Consider the following 21,213-nt stretch of genomic DNA (forward strand, 5'->3'; position numbering starts at 1 on the left):
CCACATACACCAAGATCACAGGCCACAGCAGTAAGGTTAACCTTTATTATACTCCCGTAAGAACCACTAAACGCTCCCCGTCCATCAATTAGAATAACTGTCGGGATCTCGGAATGGCTTGCTCCAATTAGGGACTTCTTTTTGCTGCGTCAATCAATGGTGCCGATTAGGGTTGGCTGAATGTCGATAGGTGTTCTATACGTGTGCTTTTTAATGGGATAATGCCATGACTGGTAGCGGTGGTGTTTGTTTTGAGCATTTAGAAAGTTAACATTTTTATAAATACGGTTATGTAACTTGGTAAATTAAAATTGTTTGCTTATTTGTTAAAATAAGTTTAAAAATCTTATTAATTTTTTAAACGCGAGTGTATTTTCACGGTTTTATAGACTAAAAGACACGTTTATTTTTGTAAGTAATCGTGTAAACGCTAATAAAAACTTCAGAAGTAAATTTTCCTATCAGTCTTATCTGGATTTGAACAAACGAAATTTATATGCATCTTCTTATGAACACAAACCCCAATAACAAGGAAGGATCACCTGTCATTTGCGGACGAAGCCCGCCCGCCCTAACGCATTTATTTACCTTTAGTAATAAACGTGCAATAGCTTAAAAGCAAATATTTTACGTATTCCAATGCTTAATTCATAGAAATTATAGGCAAATTCATATCGCTAATAAGTAGCACAGTAGCAGCTTCTATAACAGAAACGTGCATCTACATGCAATACTGTGTAAAATATCTGTTTAATCGTGTCATGGATAAACTACCAAACTGATTTCACAAACAGCGGATAATACCAGGATTAACACACGCTATTTTCTTATTTCTGATTCGACATGAGTGAGTTTATTTGGTTAATTTATAAAACACGTCTTCAGAATAACATACGAAAATTGTCATGAAAGCTCATACGTTCTGTAGTCACGTTACTTTAGTTAATTAACTTTAATTAAACCTTTTTCAATTTAGTTGCGTGTACAATTTAAAACATTCCCTCAAATAGCTTGGTAGCTTTCAGACAGTAGCTAATAAAAATTAGGAAAATTGGCAAGCGCTTAAATATTTCGTCTGGACACGCGAATCGTTTCACGCAGCTACATTTTCGCACGCCATCTTTTGGTAACAAAACACTCAATTTAACCGAGCTTAGACGAAATAATACTTTAATTTAAGTATCAGATTCCTTCGTTCAAAATATTTAAAGCTAAAAGTAAATTACCCGACACCAAAATCAACTCGATCTTGTCTAAATTAACACGATCATGGTGAAGCATCCTTACCGCCCTAATATACCTAACCTCAAATCAAAGGTACTCGACCAAAATAGATTTGCTGACCGCTAACGACACTCCACACTTCAATCGAGTGAATCAATAAAAATGCTGTCGCACCGATCATCAATCAAACGTGGAGAGGGTCCTGTGAGATCATAAAAACCGATGCCACAATGTCGCGTACATATTTATGAACCGATCTGCGATTGATAGACCGCCCATTCATCAGGCGAAAATCTGTCAAGCGAAGACAAGTTTTGTTGGCCTGTTTACTTTTTGCAAGGCGCGAAGTATTGATAGATTATTGGACCATTTAATAATAGTGATGTGCAATGCAGTCTTTTCAGTGTTAATAATTATTCAATATCATCTATCATTATTTATCTTAGTATGTAACTTGTCACTTTAAATATGTACCTGTTACCTTTATCTTAAAAATAATATTCAGATACCGTTCTTGTTGATATTGTAGTAACGTACCAACAAAATAAAATGGGAAAACTAAACTAAGTAAAAACTAAGAGGAACAACATTAACAAATAAAATGCCTACAAAGAGTAATATGTATATGTCCATAGTATCCCTTTAGGAAGAATCTGCTGTAATTACGGGACAAGTTGAATGTTACGTGTTAAATGACCGTCAGCCATTCTTGCGTCCCTAAGGTTAATGTTTCACTCCGGGACGAATTCTTTTCTACTTCTATTCGTGTAATTTGTTCCATTCCAGAATTTTGAAATTATCCTACAATTTCGGCACCAGGATCCTTGGAAAAATTTTTTTTGGGGAGTCTACAAAACTGGTTACTTATGGAAATTATTTCATAAAAATATTACGCCTTAGGTAATATTATATACAGATTCTTATACAATTTTATGTTTATAAATAGATTTTCGTCATGATATTTCTTTCAATAAGATATGCCAAATACGTTTAACAAAGCAGACATTTTTTCTTTTATTTCCCCATATCGTTATGTCATATTGTGAAGTTATTAAGCAAACAAATTATTTAGCACACATATTCCCTGCAATTCATTCCCTTATTTCTGGATTTGCGTTTCATACGGTTAAAGCCCTTAACCTGAACGCAAATAAAACTTCATAATCCGTTTGTTTGAAAACTGCGCCGGTTTTGCAAAATTCAAATCAACTTTTTCCGTATACCGTTAAGTGTAGGATTAACTGGTTCATACATTTTAAAATAAGCGTTCGAATTTGTGAGTTTCGACCTATCCAATCAAAATAGTAGGTATGCACGTTAACTTGTTCACTTTAAAAACAAATTGTATTACTTTCTATTATAAAACAATCTACGCAATATAAAAAGCACTTTTTAAACTATACGTTTCGTAAGCCAATCACAATTTGAAACGTATCTAAAATTTCCCAGCATAATCAATCAAATGCAAGCCCACGTGCCAGCGAACACTGCGACAAAAACATCAAGATGCAACTAAGAAAGCGATCAGCCCCAATAAAGATGCAAAGCATCCATAAAAAGGAGGAATCCAGCAAATGTGACCGTGGGGAATGCAGAGACCTTCATTAAGAGAAAAACTAGGTCCACAGGCCCTTAGTGACAACTGACATGTGCTATAGCTATGTAGTTCTATCCGGGTCGGATCACCGTTGTTTGCACCATGTACTAATTTTTTATATCATCGTTTGTTCCTTGTAGCGTTCGACCTAAACAGAATATGTCATGACCATAACCGTAACCGAAGTGACGTTTGTGGGTTGTAAACGTCGTCTAGCATATGGAATGCAATACATATTGCTTTATAGAACGGTTATTTTTGTTAGTTTTGCTTAAAAAACATAAGCGAAAAGTTACTCGTACTGATGAGTAACTTTTGTGGCTTTTTTGCTGTAAGTAGGTATATGATTTGATCTGAATCGAAATATATCAGTTTACATAAAATACCTACCTATATGATAATATGACTTATTAGATATTAACTATGAATATCCGAAATTGAGATAAACGAAAATTAGTCATAGTATTTCAATTTAGAAATTGAAATACTAAGCATACTGTGACTAATAATAAAAGTAGTAGTAGTTTCATGTTCCATCTTAGATTTTTTTTCAAAAAAGTTAAAAGAAATATGTATGTAATAAATCAAATGGCGAAAAATATTTTTGCAAAATATATTTAATTAATATTCACAAAAAGCTGTTCCACTAATGTATATTTGAGTATTGTATCAAAGGCCAGAGGGAAGCAGTGATAATATTTCCGTTGAGATGAATTTCACTAATCTCTCTGGTCGTATATTTTTTGTAACACAATCTCCGAGCTCCTGTATATTCATTTATTTTCACTCTCCTAATGAAAAGAAGTATTAAACGTGCCTTAAAAATACCGCGGTTTTCATTGTTGAGATATTCATATTACATTTTAATTTTAGAAGAGATTTACCGAAATAACGTGTGTTATTTATTTTGTGTGATTTATAACATTTGGAATCATTAATCTGAAATTAAGCAGCACATGGCGATGGCACCATCTATCATAATATTTGACAAGTAACTATTAATACATTGCTATTTATGTACACATGTATAAATAAACTATCTCACGTTTTTACGTTTACGACACTTTCGCTTGGTTTGTCTTTATGACTACAGAAAGTTTCTTTGAATTATTAGAGCTTTATGAGAGTAAATACGTGTGGATAAACATATTATTCATTACCTAACGGGATTTTTACTTTCTTTACCTTTTTAATACGGCATAGTTAAGTCTTAATACCTCAACTTATTTAAATACCTTACTAAAATACTAAACATTTCGCAAAGCTGCTCTCATAAATAAAATAATTTAAATACTAGATCCAGATAGATTAATAATTAATGCGAATCGAACCCGATAGAACCGGGAGATTTAGTACAATCTAATACAATTCAAATAAGATTATTAGCTAGAAATAGTTAACGAGACATGGTCATCGATGTGCATATATTTGGTCGTGTTAATTCGGGATTGTGCGGATATTTCGAATTACGCTCCAGCTGGCAAAGCCACAGCGCGGTTTGTATAATATATTATTAGAGAACTGTTATTGATGTACAATCATATTTAAATCCACTAACTATTCTAATATTTATTTAAACATATTAGAAGAATAATTTGCTGTTACAGGTTTTTTTTAGTTACAGGAGTTTCGAAATGAAATATGTGCGTGGTACTTGGTAAATATTATTAAAAATTAGCACTTATAATTATGACGGAAATTTAGCCTCATGAATCTGTCACATTTTAGGTACTAATATTGTAACAATTCAGTCATTATTTAATGAATATATATTAATATAAACGTTATAAAATCCAGATTGCAATAAATTTATACTTAAACTAGCTAACTACGAAAGAGATAGATATCATATTATACTAGATTTCCGCCCGCGGCTTCGCCCGCGTTTGCAAAGGAAAACCCGCATAGTTCCCGTTCCCGTGGGATTTCCGGGATAAAAACTATCCTATGTGTTAATCCAAGTTACCCTCTATATGTGTGCTAAATTTCATTGTAATCGGTTCAGTAGTTTTTACGTGAAAGAGTAACAAACATCCATACATCCATACATCCTTACAAACTTTCGCCTTTATAATATGTTTTAGATAGATAAATAACATAAATTCGTAAGATAACAGAAATCATATCGTTAAAACTACAACCTAGGTATTATAAAACTATTACAGTAAAATAGCAAAGTACACAGGTATTTCCAACCAATTCACATCACACATATTCTAAAAAGTCCCAATTTGCGACTATTCCAGTATCGTAAAACATGAAAGCAGTATCAAAGGCAATCTATAAAGAAGGTATATAGTGATTTGCTCACAAAGCCATCTGAATTTCTTTGTGAGATCAATCGGTATGCAAAGTCATTGGGATTATTATATCATGTGTGAATTGTAACCGTAAATCTTTGTGGGAATTGAGTGTGTTTAACAAATTGCCTAAATAAAGCCACCATTGTGAATGCTCGGCGGTACGTTTGAATTATTTCGCTTCAATGGTTTTTGTCTGGTTGTTAATATTTTTGGTTACTTACTCGCATTTGGAAATACGTTTTTACTGTGAGAAAATAAGAATAAATTTAACCGGTGTAATTTTACGATTTTTTTTTTCTTTTAAATAATTTAGTAAAGTATTTTTATATGATTAGTTTTAATGTGAGTTAAAAAGTCAAATCTTATATGATACTTATCAGCAATATGTACCTATATTAAATATTTAAGATACTTATTATTAGTTACGGTGCCGGTGAATAGAACGATATTGTAGGACCAACGTATCGATTTCTTTACAGCCTTGATAAATAATAAAATATTACAATCCAATTCACTTTAACATCGAACAAACAATAATAAAAATGTATTAGAGAAGTATTATTTCTTTAATAAAAGCCTTGTACTCAATCATGAATAAGTAAAATCAATATAAATATAGAAGACATACCAATTCCTCAGGTGATCCCGGTTCCTTCATACCATTGCTCTTATCCGTGCTCCCCGTCTCTGTAACAAAATATTCCATGATTACTACTATTTAAAGATAACCTTTATAATTTACAATTATGAAAAAAATCAATATTTAGATATACAATATGCATTTATCTGTTATCACAAATATCATAAATGCAAATCTAATTTGAGCTCAATTATCATTCCTAACAAACAAGTATTATAAAATTGACTTGATTTCCACAGCCCTAAAATCGCTACATGCTGCAACAATAATTTGTCATACCAAGATATTTATCAAATTCAACAGATACATCATACAATATCGCATACGATAAACACATAACTATTAACTAGCAAACTAAAATCAATTCGTTTGATTGATTCAATTTACAGTGACATATCATTAAGGCTACGCGCAGACATACAGCGTTCTGCGTTCCGCGTTCTGCGTTCTGCGTTCGTCAGTTCTGCGTTCTGCGTTCTAGCGCACACAGGAGCACGTTCAAGATATTTGCGTTCTATTTCGCGACTCTCCGCACGTGAAACATGTCTCTCGAAAGTTCATCTTCCGAAGATGAAGCCTTGGTTTTGTGGAGTCTAGAGGAGTCAAAAAAAAGTAGAAAATGTTGGGTACACCCTATCAACACGAAACGAGATGATATGGGAGAATTTAGTATTCTTATCCCTGAGCTGCTTCAAGATGAAGAGAGATTTTATATTTATTTTCGAATGTCAATAAATAGCTTCAATGAGTTACATGACTATGTAAAATCTGAAATAGAAAAACAAGATACCAATTGGAGAAGACGGACCAGCCATAGCGAGAACGCGAGTTCTTTGTAATTCTGTACAGAGAACGCGAGAACGCAAGCGTTCCGAATGACCACCGCGGTCTAACTGCGTTCTGTGTGCGCCGGCGCTATAGATCCTTCACATTACAAAGAACGCGGAACGCAGAACGCAGAACGCGGAACGCAGAACGCTCTCTGTCTGCGCGTACCCTTAAGCTCGTAACTTTACAAAATATGGTTTTCACAATAGATGTCACTATACGACATGAAAAGCCCTCATTACTGTATGTGACGTCATTAACATCGGCCAATGAATTGAGACAAATTGATGCCCCACCTTGCGACACTTAATTTCAAATTTAACTATATAGTTAATTTGATTTATGTTCAATTCCGAATTATTGAAATCCATTTTGGTTAATTGGGTAATGCAAATGACGTGTTTAGAACATAATAACGTTTAAGTCAAACGATACGAGAGTTGGTACCAGTAGCATATTATTTGAATGTATGAATTCTATTAATTAAGGCTAAATTTCAAGTTTTATTCGATGCAATTAAAACGGCATTATTTCAACATTTTCCCCTAAAATACTTTTATGCTACGACAACGTTACTTAATTCGGGAAATAAATTAATATCAGCCTTACTAAGATTAATCAGTGCTAGATTTAGAAACTAAGTTTAACAGGATAGTTTAGACTAGCTTACTTTCAGAAACGTTCTCAGACACAATGTTTATACTTAGAAAGCTTTACATAATTGATGCAGGTTACTGGTTATGCTACAAATAAGATCGCAATTCATTTTCTAAGATGTAGTCTAATGTGCATTGTACTATCGTGTTTTAAATATTGTGAGGATTCCCGTAACACCAGCCTCTAAATTATTACATCAGGTTAATATGTTATAGCTTAATTTAGAGCAGATTAGTACACCCATAATATCAAATACGAAGTTAATCCAGCAAATAATTAGTTCCGCGACAATAAACCGTATGACAGGTTACTAGCTATCATATTGTCTGGCCCATCGCTAAACGACAAATTGCATTACAGTCCGAGCGGCGTATTATGACACTCTAGAATTATTAACGGTGGAATAATTCGCGACATTTAATTACCAAGTTCGCTGACGCACTCGAAATAACGTGGAGCGCATGGAAGTCAATACGATTTACAGTAATTATGCAACAGAGAACGACGTTTTTCCATTGCACGTGTATTTGTGAAAAGCGATAAATGTTGTATGGAAAATAGTGTACTTTTTACTTTTAATTGAATACGCGAATTCTCCGGTGTGAATCCGCGCAAATATATTCGTTTCCATAGTCGAGTAAGTTTTTAATTTCATTTTTAACAGCGTTTCAGTAATTGAGCTAATATTTAAAATGCTCGATCAACGAGCGACTTGGTGTTTTGTCTTAAAATAATATCAAACTGTGATTGTATCGCTTATATCGATTAGAGGAAAATATACCGAAATATCTAGGGCCACAGAAGGTACCAACAAAATAATAATGATTGGTATTGTTTATTAATAAATAAATAAATAAATAAATAAATCTTTATTTCACCTTTAGATTATACAAAATTGAATATGAGGCTCTGGTTCTCTTGCTAGGCATAGCCTGTGTTAAGAGAGCCAGTCCCTTCCCTTGATACATCTTGGTCTTGTTAAAGGTAAAGAAAATTTATACAAAGGCAAAATTTAAAATAAAAATAAAAATAAAAGGGAGAATAGCCAACTCTGTGAATGTGTGCTGTGTGTGTTTGTGTGTGTGTTTGCGTGTGTGTATGTGTATGTATGTGTGTGAGTGTGGGTGGATGTGTGTGAATGTGCGTGTGTGTTTTATTTATTTGAGTAACGAGTGAACGTGTTGTGTAGTAGGTATAATTGCGGTGAGTTACATTAAGAATAATTTATTTAACTTGTGAGATAAGGAGATTTTCTAAGCCATCGTAATCATATTCGTCTAGCCATGATAAAACTGTTTTCTTAAAGGTGTTCCTATTTAGCTTTTTTACATTAATTTTATTGTTCAATTTGTTGTATATACGAGGAGCTAGTACTCTGTATGATTTGTTAGCAAATTTACTTTTAATAGCAGGTACAGGGCATCGATCTATCCGTTTATTCGCTACTTGAAGCGTAGGTACAGTATTAATATGGTATCTCTGGAGAATATTTAAGAAATATAATTTGCGGACACTAAGCACCTGTGCTTCTTTGAGAACTGCAGTGGTAGGACATCTAAATGGAAGTTTCAAGGCAACTTTAATAAGGCAACGTTGTGCTCGTTCCACTTGTATTAAATGCGTTTTTGCCATACCACCCCAAGTGCATATGCAGTAGCGAAGCAAACTTTCGCACAACGCTTTGTAGGCCAGAATCAAGATGTTCTTGTTGGCAACAGCATTAAGTGACTTAAAAATATACACCAGACGCCGCATTTTAGTCGCTAGGTAATTCGCTTGCGGTATCCATCTTAGGTTATGGTCTATTTGAATGCCTAGATATTTACAGTGCTCTACACGCGTTAAGTTTATACAAGCACAACTACTGGTATAGTGATGATGTCTGTTACACGGATAGGTATGTAATTTAATATTAAAATCACTAGTAGGCAATCCAGTTTTTGTTTTTGCGAAACAGATAAGATTTGATTTTCTTATGTTGAGCGATAGAAGGTTGTCCTCAAGCCATCTAGATGTCGCCGCCAATCCTGCCTCTGTAGCTATTTTGACGTCACGCCAGTTTCTGTGGTGGAATAGGATGACAGTGTCGTCGGCGAACATAGTAATGTCAGCGTTGGGTATCTGCATCATGCACAGTGGGTTAATGTAGATCAAAAATAAGATTGGCGCGATCGTACTTCCTTGAGGGATACCGTACCGAGAGCTAGTTGCCTCGTTGCTAAACTGGCCATCTACTTTAACACGCTGTGATCTGTCAGTAAGATAGTCCTGGAACCAATTCAAGACCACTCCTCTGATTCCAATATTTTGCAATTTAGCAATGAGGATTCTAGACGACACGGTATCAAACGCCTTTTGGAGATCTAAAAATATTCCCAGGCACTTCTCACCACGATCCAGATATGTAGTTATAAGTTCGGTAAGTCTTAGCGTCGCATCCTCAGTTGAGACTCCAGAACGGAAACCAAACTGGTGTCGTGAAATTATATTATTTACATTTAGGAAGTCGATCAGTCTTTTGGTAACAACTTTTTCTAAAATTTTAGAAATACTGGGTAGTAAGGAGATCGGTCGGTAATTGGAAGGTTCTGTAGCAGTACCCGACTTGAAAATTGGTACTATTACTGCTTTTTTTAAAGACGAAGGAAAAATTCCAGAGCTCATACTAAGATTGCATAAAAAGGTTATTGGGTCAACTAGAATTTGAGAGAACTTTTGTAGTATATGAGAAGTCAAACCGTCCCACCCCGGCGAACTATTCTTTTTCATTGAGTGAATGATCTTATTAACTTCATATGAGTCTGTTGGTACTAAAGCCATGGAGTGGAGCGGCCCGTCCTTACTTGTCGCGTTTCTGGAAAGTTCGTCCTCTGTTTTATCAATAGAATTTAAAATTTTGTTTGCTAAATCCTGCCCTATCCCAGTGAAGAACTTGTTAACAATATCAAGAGACTCAACCGCATTTGTATTGTTACATAATAAATTATTAGAAGTTGCCGTTTTTTTGTTCATATTGCAAATTTCTTTTATCGTATTCCAAGTGTTTTTGATATTCCGATTATTAGAAAGTAACTGATTTCTATAATATTGATTTTTTTGTGTCTTAATGATTCTGTTGCACATATTCCTATAGCGTAAATAATTCAAATGCATAATTTCATTCTTCGGTTGTTTTTTAAGTTTTTTATGCATTGCGTCTCTTTTTCTAATAGATCTCAATATTGCAGGTGTGATCCAGGGTTTCAGAATTCGTTTATTTTTAGGTATTGTTTTATTTATAGAGCTTGCAACTATAGAATCTTTAATACAATTTAAAAGTATATTTGTTGCTAAGTTTACATCCGTCATATCATAAAAGTTAAATTTCAACCAAGGCTTTTCATTTAGTTTATCACCGAGTATTTTCATGTCAATGTTGCACTTACTGTTAGTCTGGATTTGGTTGGATATTTTTGTTTCTTCAATAAAGAGAACTATGGGCTTGTGATCAGTCAATTCAGGCAATACAACAGTTTGAAAAGGTTTTGAGGTTTTTATCATAAAGTGGTCTAAACAGGCATTTTTACGAGTTGGTAAGTTGATTCCTTCAATTAAACCGTGCATTGCAATAATATTCAGATAGTCGTTTGTGTGGTTACTTTTAAGTTCGTTAATTGTGTCAAGGTTCATATCCCCGGTGAGTATGATTTCTTTAGATTTAATATTTTGTAGTATTGTGTCTAATGAATGAAGGTAAGGTGAGGCGTTGGAAAAGCTGGGCGGTCTATAGGAACAAACGATGCTGCAGGTACCATTAATAGTTAATACGAGGCAGTTGCCTTCTACCATGTGCGGTTCATGGCACATAGTATTCAAACCTCTCCTTACATAGGCCACAATGCCGTCGTTTTGGTTTAAGCTGTGTTGTGAGTAGAACATATCGTACTGGTCAATTGTCGGTGGCGTACTGTCAGCATTCGTCCAGCACTCGGTGAGCACGATGACGTCCAGTTGCATATCCATAGCGCTAATGTGAGCTATTAATTGGTCGAAGTTACAGTTTATACTTCGTATATTAGCTGTTAGTATGGTGAAGCCTCGCTTGGTATGCCATTTGAGCACATAACGGCATTCTGAGTATGTATCGACATTTACACATGTTGGTTTTATATAATTATCCAGATCCGAATTAATATTGTTAACTAAGACATTGAATGTAAAAATAATATAAGATAAATGACTCTAAAGTAAATGAAAACACGTAAGTTTTATTAAGAATAAACGTTTGATATAATTCGTGGAAGAATGAAAAAATTAGAATTTTAAACGCCTGGCACGTTCTTGGAGAAATATATGTGTTTGTACGTATTTGATAAATGATAATTTGTAGGCGCAAGAAATTTAAATAGCAACCTCTAGTAAACGTAATAAATTGAAATTGTGTATAATTAATAAAGTTGTGGTGTGTAGTAATAGTATTGTATAATTTCTGTATGCGTTTAATTTGTGTTTTGTGTGAGTTGGGGTGATAGGAGTTGGCTTTTATTAAATAAATTATAACTATTTTATTGACATGGTGTAACATAAACAATGAAAATGTGAAAGAATTGTTAGCAACAATGAGAACAAACACTAGTCATATATCTCTTTTGATTTGTCTGAGTTGGTCTTCATTTTTTATTAGTATATGCGGTGATCCTTCTTTTTGGCGTAGATAGATTCTTCCATTTGACATCCAACAAAAAGCGTATGATTCAGATTTTGCGAATTCCCTTGCACAGTAGAACATGCGTCTGTCTACTGGGGTCAAATAGTCCGATACAAAGGCTGGAGAAGGCTGCCCCTCGAAGCCGAAATGATTGGTATTAATTTTAGGACTTCCCGTCTTCTTATTGAATTTCTTGATAGCATCCAACACTTTGTCCTTGGACTGGGTATCAGTAAACTCCACAATTACAGGTGAGTCATGGGCTTCTTTCCGGCTTGGAAGGCGAAAGACATCGCGTATGTTTGAATACAGAGATTGTAATGAAAGGCTGTTGAGTAAGTGTTCTGCGTTTAAAAATAAGTCGTTCTTTCTTTCATTTACCTTTTTAGGCAACTTCCTTATTTCTATGCTTGTTTTTCGGTTGCCTCGCTCCAGATTGTTCATCCTATCTTCTATGGTATTTAGTCTAATATCTATATTCTTTGATTCATTTTTTATCACTTTTATTTGATCATGTAAGTCTTCTATTTTATCAGATAAAAAGTTTATGGACACCTCGATGTCCTTATTAGTATTTTTAACCGATATTATGTTTTTATCTAGTTCGGAAATAGTTTTTTCCAGCTTATCCAGGCGACAATTTTGATTATTTGACAATTTGTTGAACATTTCAAGGAGCATGTCATGCATTTCTGACTTGAATATTGCAAACTCGTTCTTTTCATCGCCTGATAATCGTCTCCTTTTTTCGCATCTTAGCGTAATATTCGAGTCAAAGGCGCCTTCCTCTGAATTCAAATTTAATTGTGGCGCCGAAAGCGTTTTATTTGCATGTGGAGGTGAATGATACATGATATGATAAAATTGTTTTGTCGTTATAGCCGATTCAATGTAGAACGTGAGAAAAAAAAAAAAACAAATAAATCAGAAGGTAGGAAAGAAATTCTTCGATCAGTACTTCTCTTTCGCTCGCGTTGCGTACAGGCAGTTGTCAAAGCTTCACTGGCACACGTGTTGTTTGCAACTTGAGTGGTGAGTAAATGCTTCGAGTGTTAGCGGGATGTAATGATGATAGTACTCACTGGATAACTGCGGTACCATGGGAACACGTAGCGAGGAGATTATATTGTAAGTTGTTCGAGCTTATGCTTCCTTATTATTTACCGTGGAATTGTTTTAATTAAATTCAGAATTGAAAAGTAGTACACACGTCCGTACGTCTCTGCGATCGCCGAGGGAAGGGGATTACACATTCAATAGAATATTTCAATCGATAAGTAATTGTTGTCACGAAACTGGTCAGTGCACACATTCTACTCATAATTCAAAGAAAGTATCCATATTAGTTTAATCACAAAAATTTTACAATAATCAATGTTATTATAAGTTAATTTAATACCTACCTAGGTATAGTGTTAAATTAAAATATCAAACTCACACTTACATAGAAACTCAGACTCTCAGTTAGACTGTCAGATCATCGATAAGTTATCAGTAACTTTTACCGTTAACTACTAAGCCCATACATCTACGTCGGACAGCATTATGTCATCGAAATCTTATTAGCGTTATCAGATCCAGAGGTCACGAGATCTTATAACAGTTGACACCGTTGACACTTTATACCTTTGTCAAATATAAAGCGTTTTTAGCGCGCGTCAAATCGCTAACCGCTTTGACGGTTACGTCGAGATGTGCCAAACGGTTTCCGTGATATACCGTCAATAGAGCTTTGGAGCTAACAGTACGTAACGCTAGACGTTTGACGGTATGATACTCCGTACAATACGCCCCTCGGCTTCATATAGTCAAGTTAGCGCTAAGAACGCGTTCTATCTGACAAAGCCATTAATAAAACCTTATGCAACTGATCGGTATAGCATCACGAAGTATCGCATCGCTTTCGAAACTTTCCCTGTCAATGAAAGATTGGCTACCGTTTTAAATTCGAGCGTAACTCACGTCGTGGTTAAATAATCGCTAAGTGGCTATTGTCTGTATGATATAGCCACGACATTCATGATCAATGAATAATTAGGGTAGTCGATACAGTTTCATAGGTTATAACTTTCATTTCTCTAGATTATGTAGATAATGTTTTGCCACTCATAAAACGTTATAATAGGAACACTAGCTTAAGATTGCTTTAAAGTAGCTATTTACTAAGAGTATATTTTATAGTTTAATTTAATACTCAGTAATATGGATATGTGTGATCTGTAAATCTGTATATAATATAAACAATAAATAAGATCTAAAAGAGAAACACGACGAAGGTACAAATACCAAACTATAGTGTACCATAAGCTTATGAAAAACATGTTACAACACTTGGAGCACGATATATCAGATGTGCCAAACAATCTTGTCAGATAATTACACTTCTCGGTTTTGGTAACAGCCTCATTCTTGTTAAATTGCTACGTGTAATTATAGACACGCCTACGATTGGGTCACGCAATTCAAATATTCGTCTCTGTCAAGGCTGTATAAAAATATTGCTATTGTTTGTGTCCATAACGATTGCTTTGATGTATGAATTGTGTTATCTACAGTTCAGAAGTTATAAGGTACTTTTTTATATTTACAAATTCGTAAATCGGCACATGATAATGGGGTAAACCTACACAAATATATCTGGTTTATGCATATTTTCTGATATCTCACGTATATCTTAGATACAACTGTTACTTAAATTATAGGTATTAAAATTGAATGCATGTTCAAAATTAAAACAATGCACTACGAGTTGACTTTCATGTGTTAAACCGAGAGAAACAAAGCTTTCGTCCGATTAAACCATAATTAAGCCATAAAATAGATTGTCTATGAACACGTGCCTAGCTGAAGTTATTTCACAACTACTTCCTAATACAAAAGTATCTCTTAACATCAGTTCATAATGAGCTTTTATAAAATACAACGCTGTAATAGTTTACTTTTCAACTCACACATACATTATGTACACATCTCTATTTGTCTTTCCATTGAAAATGCAGACGCCAGACCCAGACATTCGTATAAACGAATATTTACAAGAATCGTGGGTGTAAAACCTGTCCGTTTAACTTTTAAGAAAAAATATGTTTTTTATACAACAGTTTGACATTGATTTATGTAACATGTTTTTTTTTACTCGAAAATTAAATTTTAGGTACATCCATGTCGGTATGTATGTATTCATCAATTAAATTTTATTTAAACATTCAATAGCAACCGGTATGTTTTATATGAAATTGTTGGCGATAGTAACGCTATTATTTAAAATGCGTAACTATCGCATTGCTCGTAAAGCCAACTGTAACATTAAAAATATATAAAACAAAAATACAACGCTGTAATAGTTTACTTTTCAACTCACACATACATTATGTACACATCTCTATTTGTCTTTCCATTGAAAATGCAGACGCCAGACCCAGACATTCGTATAAACGAATATTTACAAGAATCGTGGGTGTAAAACCTGTCCGTTTAACTTTTAAGAAAAAATATGTTTTTTATACAACAGTTTGACATTGATTTATGTAACATGTTTTTTTTTACTCGAAAATTAAATTTTAGGTACATCCATGTCGGTATGTATGTATTCATCAATTAAATTTTATTTAAACATTCAATAGCAACCGGTATGTTTTATATGAAATTGTTGGCGATAGTAACGCTATTATTTAAAATGCGTAACTATCGCATTGCTCGTAAAGCCAACTGTAACATTAAAAATATATAAAACAATAGCAAGCATAAACTCGAACAACCAATTTTTCCTCCTAATGCCAACAACTTTGTTAGCTAATAAATTCGCAGCACTGCTCCAGTATTTGAAAAAAGAAACTATTCGAAATCAACAAAGCAAAAATGGCGCTGTAATCTCAATTTCGCTAACGAGCACAAATTCCATTTACATTTACGCAGCGCTGTGCTTCGCTTGAAGCGTAAGTGTAGCACATGAGTCCGCGTCAACAGATAAATTGGTGCGTTCAAGTTTTTTCACGTTGTTGCCACACTCGTCTGACTGGGTTTCGTTTTTTACAATCATACGCTATACGATTGACGAAATTCGTAGACCTGCTTTGTGTTCCGGAATGCTTGGCGCGTCAAACACAACCAAAAAACATACCAGGAATTCATAATGGGGCGGCACGAGCTACCAAAAAGGCAAGATATTTTCCGTGGAGTAATTGAATAGGATTCTAAGTACAAATGCTAAGAACAGAATGCCAGTAAAATAAATTCAATTAAGATGATAAAATCTATTTTTGTAGTTTTTCTCGAAGCTGTAGTTACGTTCTTAATTAGAAAAAATTACAAATTGCTTCACTTAACTGGCACATTATGGCGATATATCTTGAAAGCGTTTTGTCAAGTCAACGGAGAGGAATGCGACTACTTCTTCTAATTTTCTCAAGTATTTAATAAGTCCTATAATAAATTATCAAGTGAACACTTTTTCAGACGGTTTTCTATGTACTTATGACTTTCCGTGAACGCATCGACTTGCGAAAGTTAAAAGCTTCAGCGATTTAAATGACATTTTTTATGTGTCTTCTGGTGGATAAATAAAATGGTTTAGATTTACAATTCCAATATATTCTAATAAGCAAGTATATTTATCGCAGTCTTCTGAATGAAGTGTTTCTCAATTGGATGAAACAATGTATGCAATATATATTTTTAAAGTTTCGAAGTAATGACTGAATTAAAAATATAATATTTAGTTTAATAACGTTAACCCCAAAGTGGAATAAATCTCATCAATCATAAAGAAAATAAAATTACCAAACAAGGAAAATAAATCAGTATTGCTTGAATTGCAATTGAAATTTATAACAGCTGCAAATGGTGATTACCAGAGGCATGGATGTGTTTATCTCCGTACCTATAACCAAGGTCTAAGAATGTCACTGATCGGGCTAGGCGGCTTCATAAATATGGAATTGGTGATTAAAAGGCGTAGGGTTTTTGTGCCCACCTCCGCTTTGGGATGCAAGCAAAGGCCCCGCGCGTGCTTGTATCGTTCTACCAGTTATTTATGGTACCAGCAATTGCACCCAGAGATAACTACCTATAACTATTCAATGCCGATTACTTAATTTATTCTGACATCCCAAGAACAAATGTTCGAATGTAAATAAAGTATTGTTCGACGGTTGGCGAGCAACGAGTCTATTGATAAATACCATCGAAATGCCTCGATTAAAATTATAAAGAAATGAATTTTTCATTACCTCCACTTGGTTATAAACGATGTAGATAACTATATGGATATTGTTAATAGATTTTTGCAAGCTAAAGTCTATTAATATTGAAAAGAACGAATAAGTTTTATAATAATAACTTTTTAAGTTGTTTTTATCAGTTAGATAAAAGGATAGTTTACGTAACCGTCTTAATAAAATCAAGATGAAATGTAGGTTAAATGTTGAAATACCTTAATAAAAGTTTTGTCCTACGTAAACAAAGTTTAAAATAATTATTCCAACGGCCGGATCGTAGCAACTTCGTTAAGAAAACTAAATAAATAGTTTTTAGCTCTTCGTCCATTAGTCTTTAGTGCAAATGTTCTGAAGCTTTTCTTGCACTTTTACACCATTAAACTTTATAAATGCGATTACAAGTAGAAAATAAAAATGTACTTTTTGTTAACAGGTAGGTAAGTACCTACAGCAACGCCCGAATAGAATTAATTTCCTTGCTAATAAGGCACTTACCCAACGTACCCAAGCGTTAAATTCAGACATGCTTACAGTAAACTACCTTAAGAACCGGCACAAAAATGCATGAATTAGTAATAAGCTTTCCGTAGCAGGCTTCCTGAAATAATACTGAACATCCAACGAGTTAATTAAGAATTTACGCATCTCTAAACAGAATGAGTAAAACTTTAACTCAATAGCTTACCTACAGATATCACTTTAACAGCTAGCTATTAAATAAATGTGTGATAACTCACAAGGACTAGTCTTTCTAAATGCCTAAACACTAATCCTAACGCGGGTGGCAAGTTCTGAGTAGTTTTATACTAGTTTTGCTTACAACCTAGCGTTCATACTTGAGCATCAGTACTTAAGTTAATCACCTGTAATGAAAGGCTCTTAAAGTAACGATAGCCTAGCGCCCATCAAGGATACCTTATCTTTGCGTAACGTATTCTAGTTTACGACTGTTTTCCTAAGCGGTTCAAATCGTTTGATAGAAAGATATAAAATTGGTTATCATCAGTTTTGACTTTAGGGCGAAGAGCTTTTGCAGCAAATATGTTATGAACATTTTCGGAGATATTTACAAAGGCAAAAATAATAATTAGGCTGAAAATGGTAAATCCTTCCACCGGAACAAAGTATAACTACGTATTGCGTATACTTAATAGGCCAGTATGCCATTTGTGAACTCGAACCAAATTAAGAACATCGTAATGTAGCAAATGTATACTTACCTACTTAGTGTATAATATTATCCAGATTTGTCTCTGCTCTAATGTACAAAGATTTAAATTAAACTTTCATTCAAACCACCTTTTAGTATTTGCAAGATTAATTTTACACATATCTCCTCTTATCTATATTGCAATGAAATATTTTATTGATAATAATAGAGCCCTATTAATAACACTCTTATTTATTTATTTATTTATGCTTTATTGCTCTAGATAAATTACAAATCGAGACTTAGCCTAGGATACAATATAACAAACGGCGGTCTTATCGCTAAATAGCGATTTCTTCCAGACAACCGGTTGTACAGAGAGAAATTAAGTAAAGGATAGGAATAGGGCAGAGCACAACTAAATATATACATACAAATATAAAATAAATAGGTAATAATAATAAATAAAATAATAACAGCATAAAATACAAGCCACAGGAATGAGATTTAAATAATATACATATGTTCACAAATAGGATAAGAATACCTAGGAGAAGAAAAAAAAAAAAATATATATATATGTATATACCTATATAAATATATATAATAAACATAACTACTAGGGACATTGAGAAAGATAAAAATCACGAACCATATTTTTAAAAGTATTTATAGATTGAGCCTTCTTGATTGGATCCGGCAATGCATTCCATAATTTAATTGCACGAACAGTGAAAGAGTTATCCAGAAAGCTTGTATGGTGCGCTGGCATTATTAATCGGAGCTTTTCCGATGAGCGGACAGAATCTCCGTTCTCTCCTCTGAATACGAAATTGTCCTTGAGATATTTCGGTGTTTTAGGGTTAAACAAAACTTGATATAATAGTTGCAGCACGTGAGCATCCCGGCGAAATCGAATGGGTAGCCACTTGAGCTGAGAACGAAACTCAGAGACGTGGTCATATTTCCGTAGACCAAATATGAAGCGGATACAAAGGTTTTGGAGACGTTCGAGCTTATTTAATTGGTCTACGGTAATATTGACATAGCTTACATCGGCGTAGTCAAGTATGGGTAAAAGGAGGGATTGTGCTAGCAGAATTTTGGTTGGGATGGGAAGAAAATTTTGAAGACGACGGAGTGAACCAGCAGTTGCATACACTTTCCTACATACCTCCTTAATATGAAAGCTCCACGAGAGAGTGTTGTCAAAGTAAACTCCAAGGTTCCTTACAGCCTCACTATAAGGAATAGGTGTGCCGTGGACTAAAATAGGAGGAAGATTCACCCAGTTAACCCTTGCAATCAAAGAAGGACTGCCAACAATAATAACTTGTGTTTTTAAGGGATTCACTTGAAAACCATAATCCGAACTCCAAGTTACAATGTTGCTTAAGTCCTTGTTGACTGAAACGATTGCCTGGGGTAAATCATCAAGGGCAGATTGGGTATAGATTTGGAGATCGTCGGCATACATGTGGTAGTCGCACGTTAACTTGTTTGAAATAGTGTTAATAAATATGGAAAATAACAATGGCGAGAGGACTCCTCCTTGCGGGACACCAGCACTAACATCACACCATGACGACTCAACCTCGTCTATACGTATACGCTGACGACGCCCATGTAAGTAACTGTAAAACCAGTCATTTACTGAAGCCGATATATTTATAGAACTTAATATGCTCAGCAGTATAACAAAGTCGACAGTGTTAAATGCATTGCTGAAGTCCAATAATGTTAGAACCGTGAGCTTTTTATTATCCATTCCATGACGAATATCGTCGGTTATTTTAACAAGTGCAGTGGCCGTACTATGACCGGATCGGAAACCGGATTGGAAGGGATTAAGAAGATCGTGTAGGTTTAAGAATCTATGTAGCTGTTCATACACTAACTTCTCAAGGATTTTAGATAGGAAAGGCAGGATAGAAATGGGACGATAATCGGAAAAGGAAGATGGATTTATTTTCTTAGGTAAAGGGATAAGGTGGGAGTCTTTCCAGGACTTAGGAAAAGTACTAGTGGATAGGGAATGGTTAAGGATGTGAGTTATAACCGGGATTATGAGATCTAGGATGGGTAGAATCATTTTACGGCCAATACAATCGCTGCCAACAGCATTCGATGTAATGGATAATACACCCCGCCTAACATCATTTTCGCTAAAACATTTAAACACAAAAGGTGGATAGTTTGGTGCTGGTGTTTCTGAGACCGATTTTAATGTAAGTTGCTTATTTAAGTTATTAAGAACGGATGGGGTATTTGAAAAATGCTGATTCAGTAGTTCAAGATTTAAAGAAGCATTATTAGATATATTACGCTGCTTACCAATCCCCAACGTTTTCAGAAATTTCCATATTATGGGAGGGTCACCACTCTCTACAGAAGCATGGAAGTATCGTCTTTGTGCGTCTCTACAACATGTATTACAACGATTCCTTATCTTGTGGTACTTATCACGACTCTCGTCAGTCTTTGTCCGCTTAAACTTGCTCTTGGCTCTAGCTTTAGCTTTGAGTAAACATTTTAAATCTTCAGAAAGCCATGGAGCAGGTAAATGTTTAACTTTAATCCGCCGAAGTGGAGCGTGTACATCATAGAGATTCGATAAACAGTTGTTAAAAAAGGCCACTTTTTCATTTACACAAGCGGAAGATAAGAGCGGAGACCAATCAATGTTACGGACATCGCGTTGGAGTGCATCAATATCAACTGCGTTAAAATTTCGACGAAGGATGAATTTAGGTTTTTCTTTAGGAGGACGGATATTACAGGACAGGTACAGGAGATCGTGATGTGAAAACGCGTCAGCAGGGAGCTGTCCGTGTTGATACACCAGATCAGGACAGGACATAACTATAAGGTCGAGGAGCGACGGAACGCAGTTTGGGACATGATGTGTGGA

General features: G+C 34.6%; 2 protein-coding genes across 4 annotated transcripts in view; both read right to left on the reverse strand.

Moving 5' to 3' along the window:
- ASPP (Ankyrin-repeat, SH3-domain, and Proline-rich-region containing Protein) overlaps window positions 1-21,213 on the reverse strand; it is a 231,322-nt gene that overhangs the window by 114,272 nt on the left and 95,837 nt on the right. For all 3 annotated transcript variants that reach the window (XM_090104153.1, XM_090104156.1, XM_090104155.1), the window contains one exon: window positions 5,753-5,811. In XM_090104153.1, coding sequence (XP_089960279.1) covers window positions 5,753-5,811 — 59 coding nt within the window. The remainder of the gene's footprint in view (window positions 1-5,752; window positions 5,812-21,213) is intronic.
- Window positions 11,716-12,788, reverse strand: LOC149907100 (uncharacterized). Its single transcript, XM_090103714.1, has one exon. The coding sequence runs from the start codon at window positions 12,786-12,788 to the stop codon at window positions 11,865-11,867; it is 924 nt and encodes a 307-aa protein (XP_089959840.1). The 3' UTR covers window positions 11,716-11,864.

This window comes from Colias eurytheme, chromosome 7 (genome assembly GCF_061535395.1).
Source record: "Colias eurytheme isolate Ceu_HAF_F1 chromosome 7, ilColEury1 Martin Lab GWU primary, whole genome shotgun sequence".
Taxonomy (NCBI): Eukaryota; Metazoa; Arthropoda; class Insecta; order Lepidoptera; family Pieridae; genus Colias; species Colias eurytheme.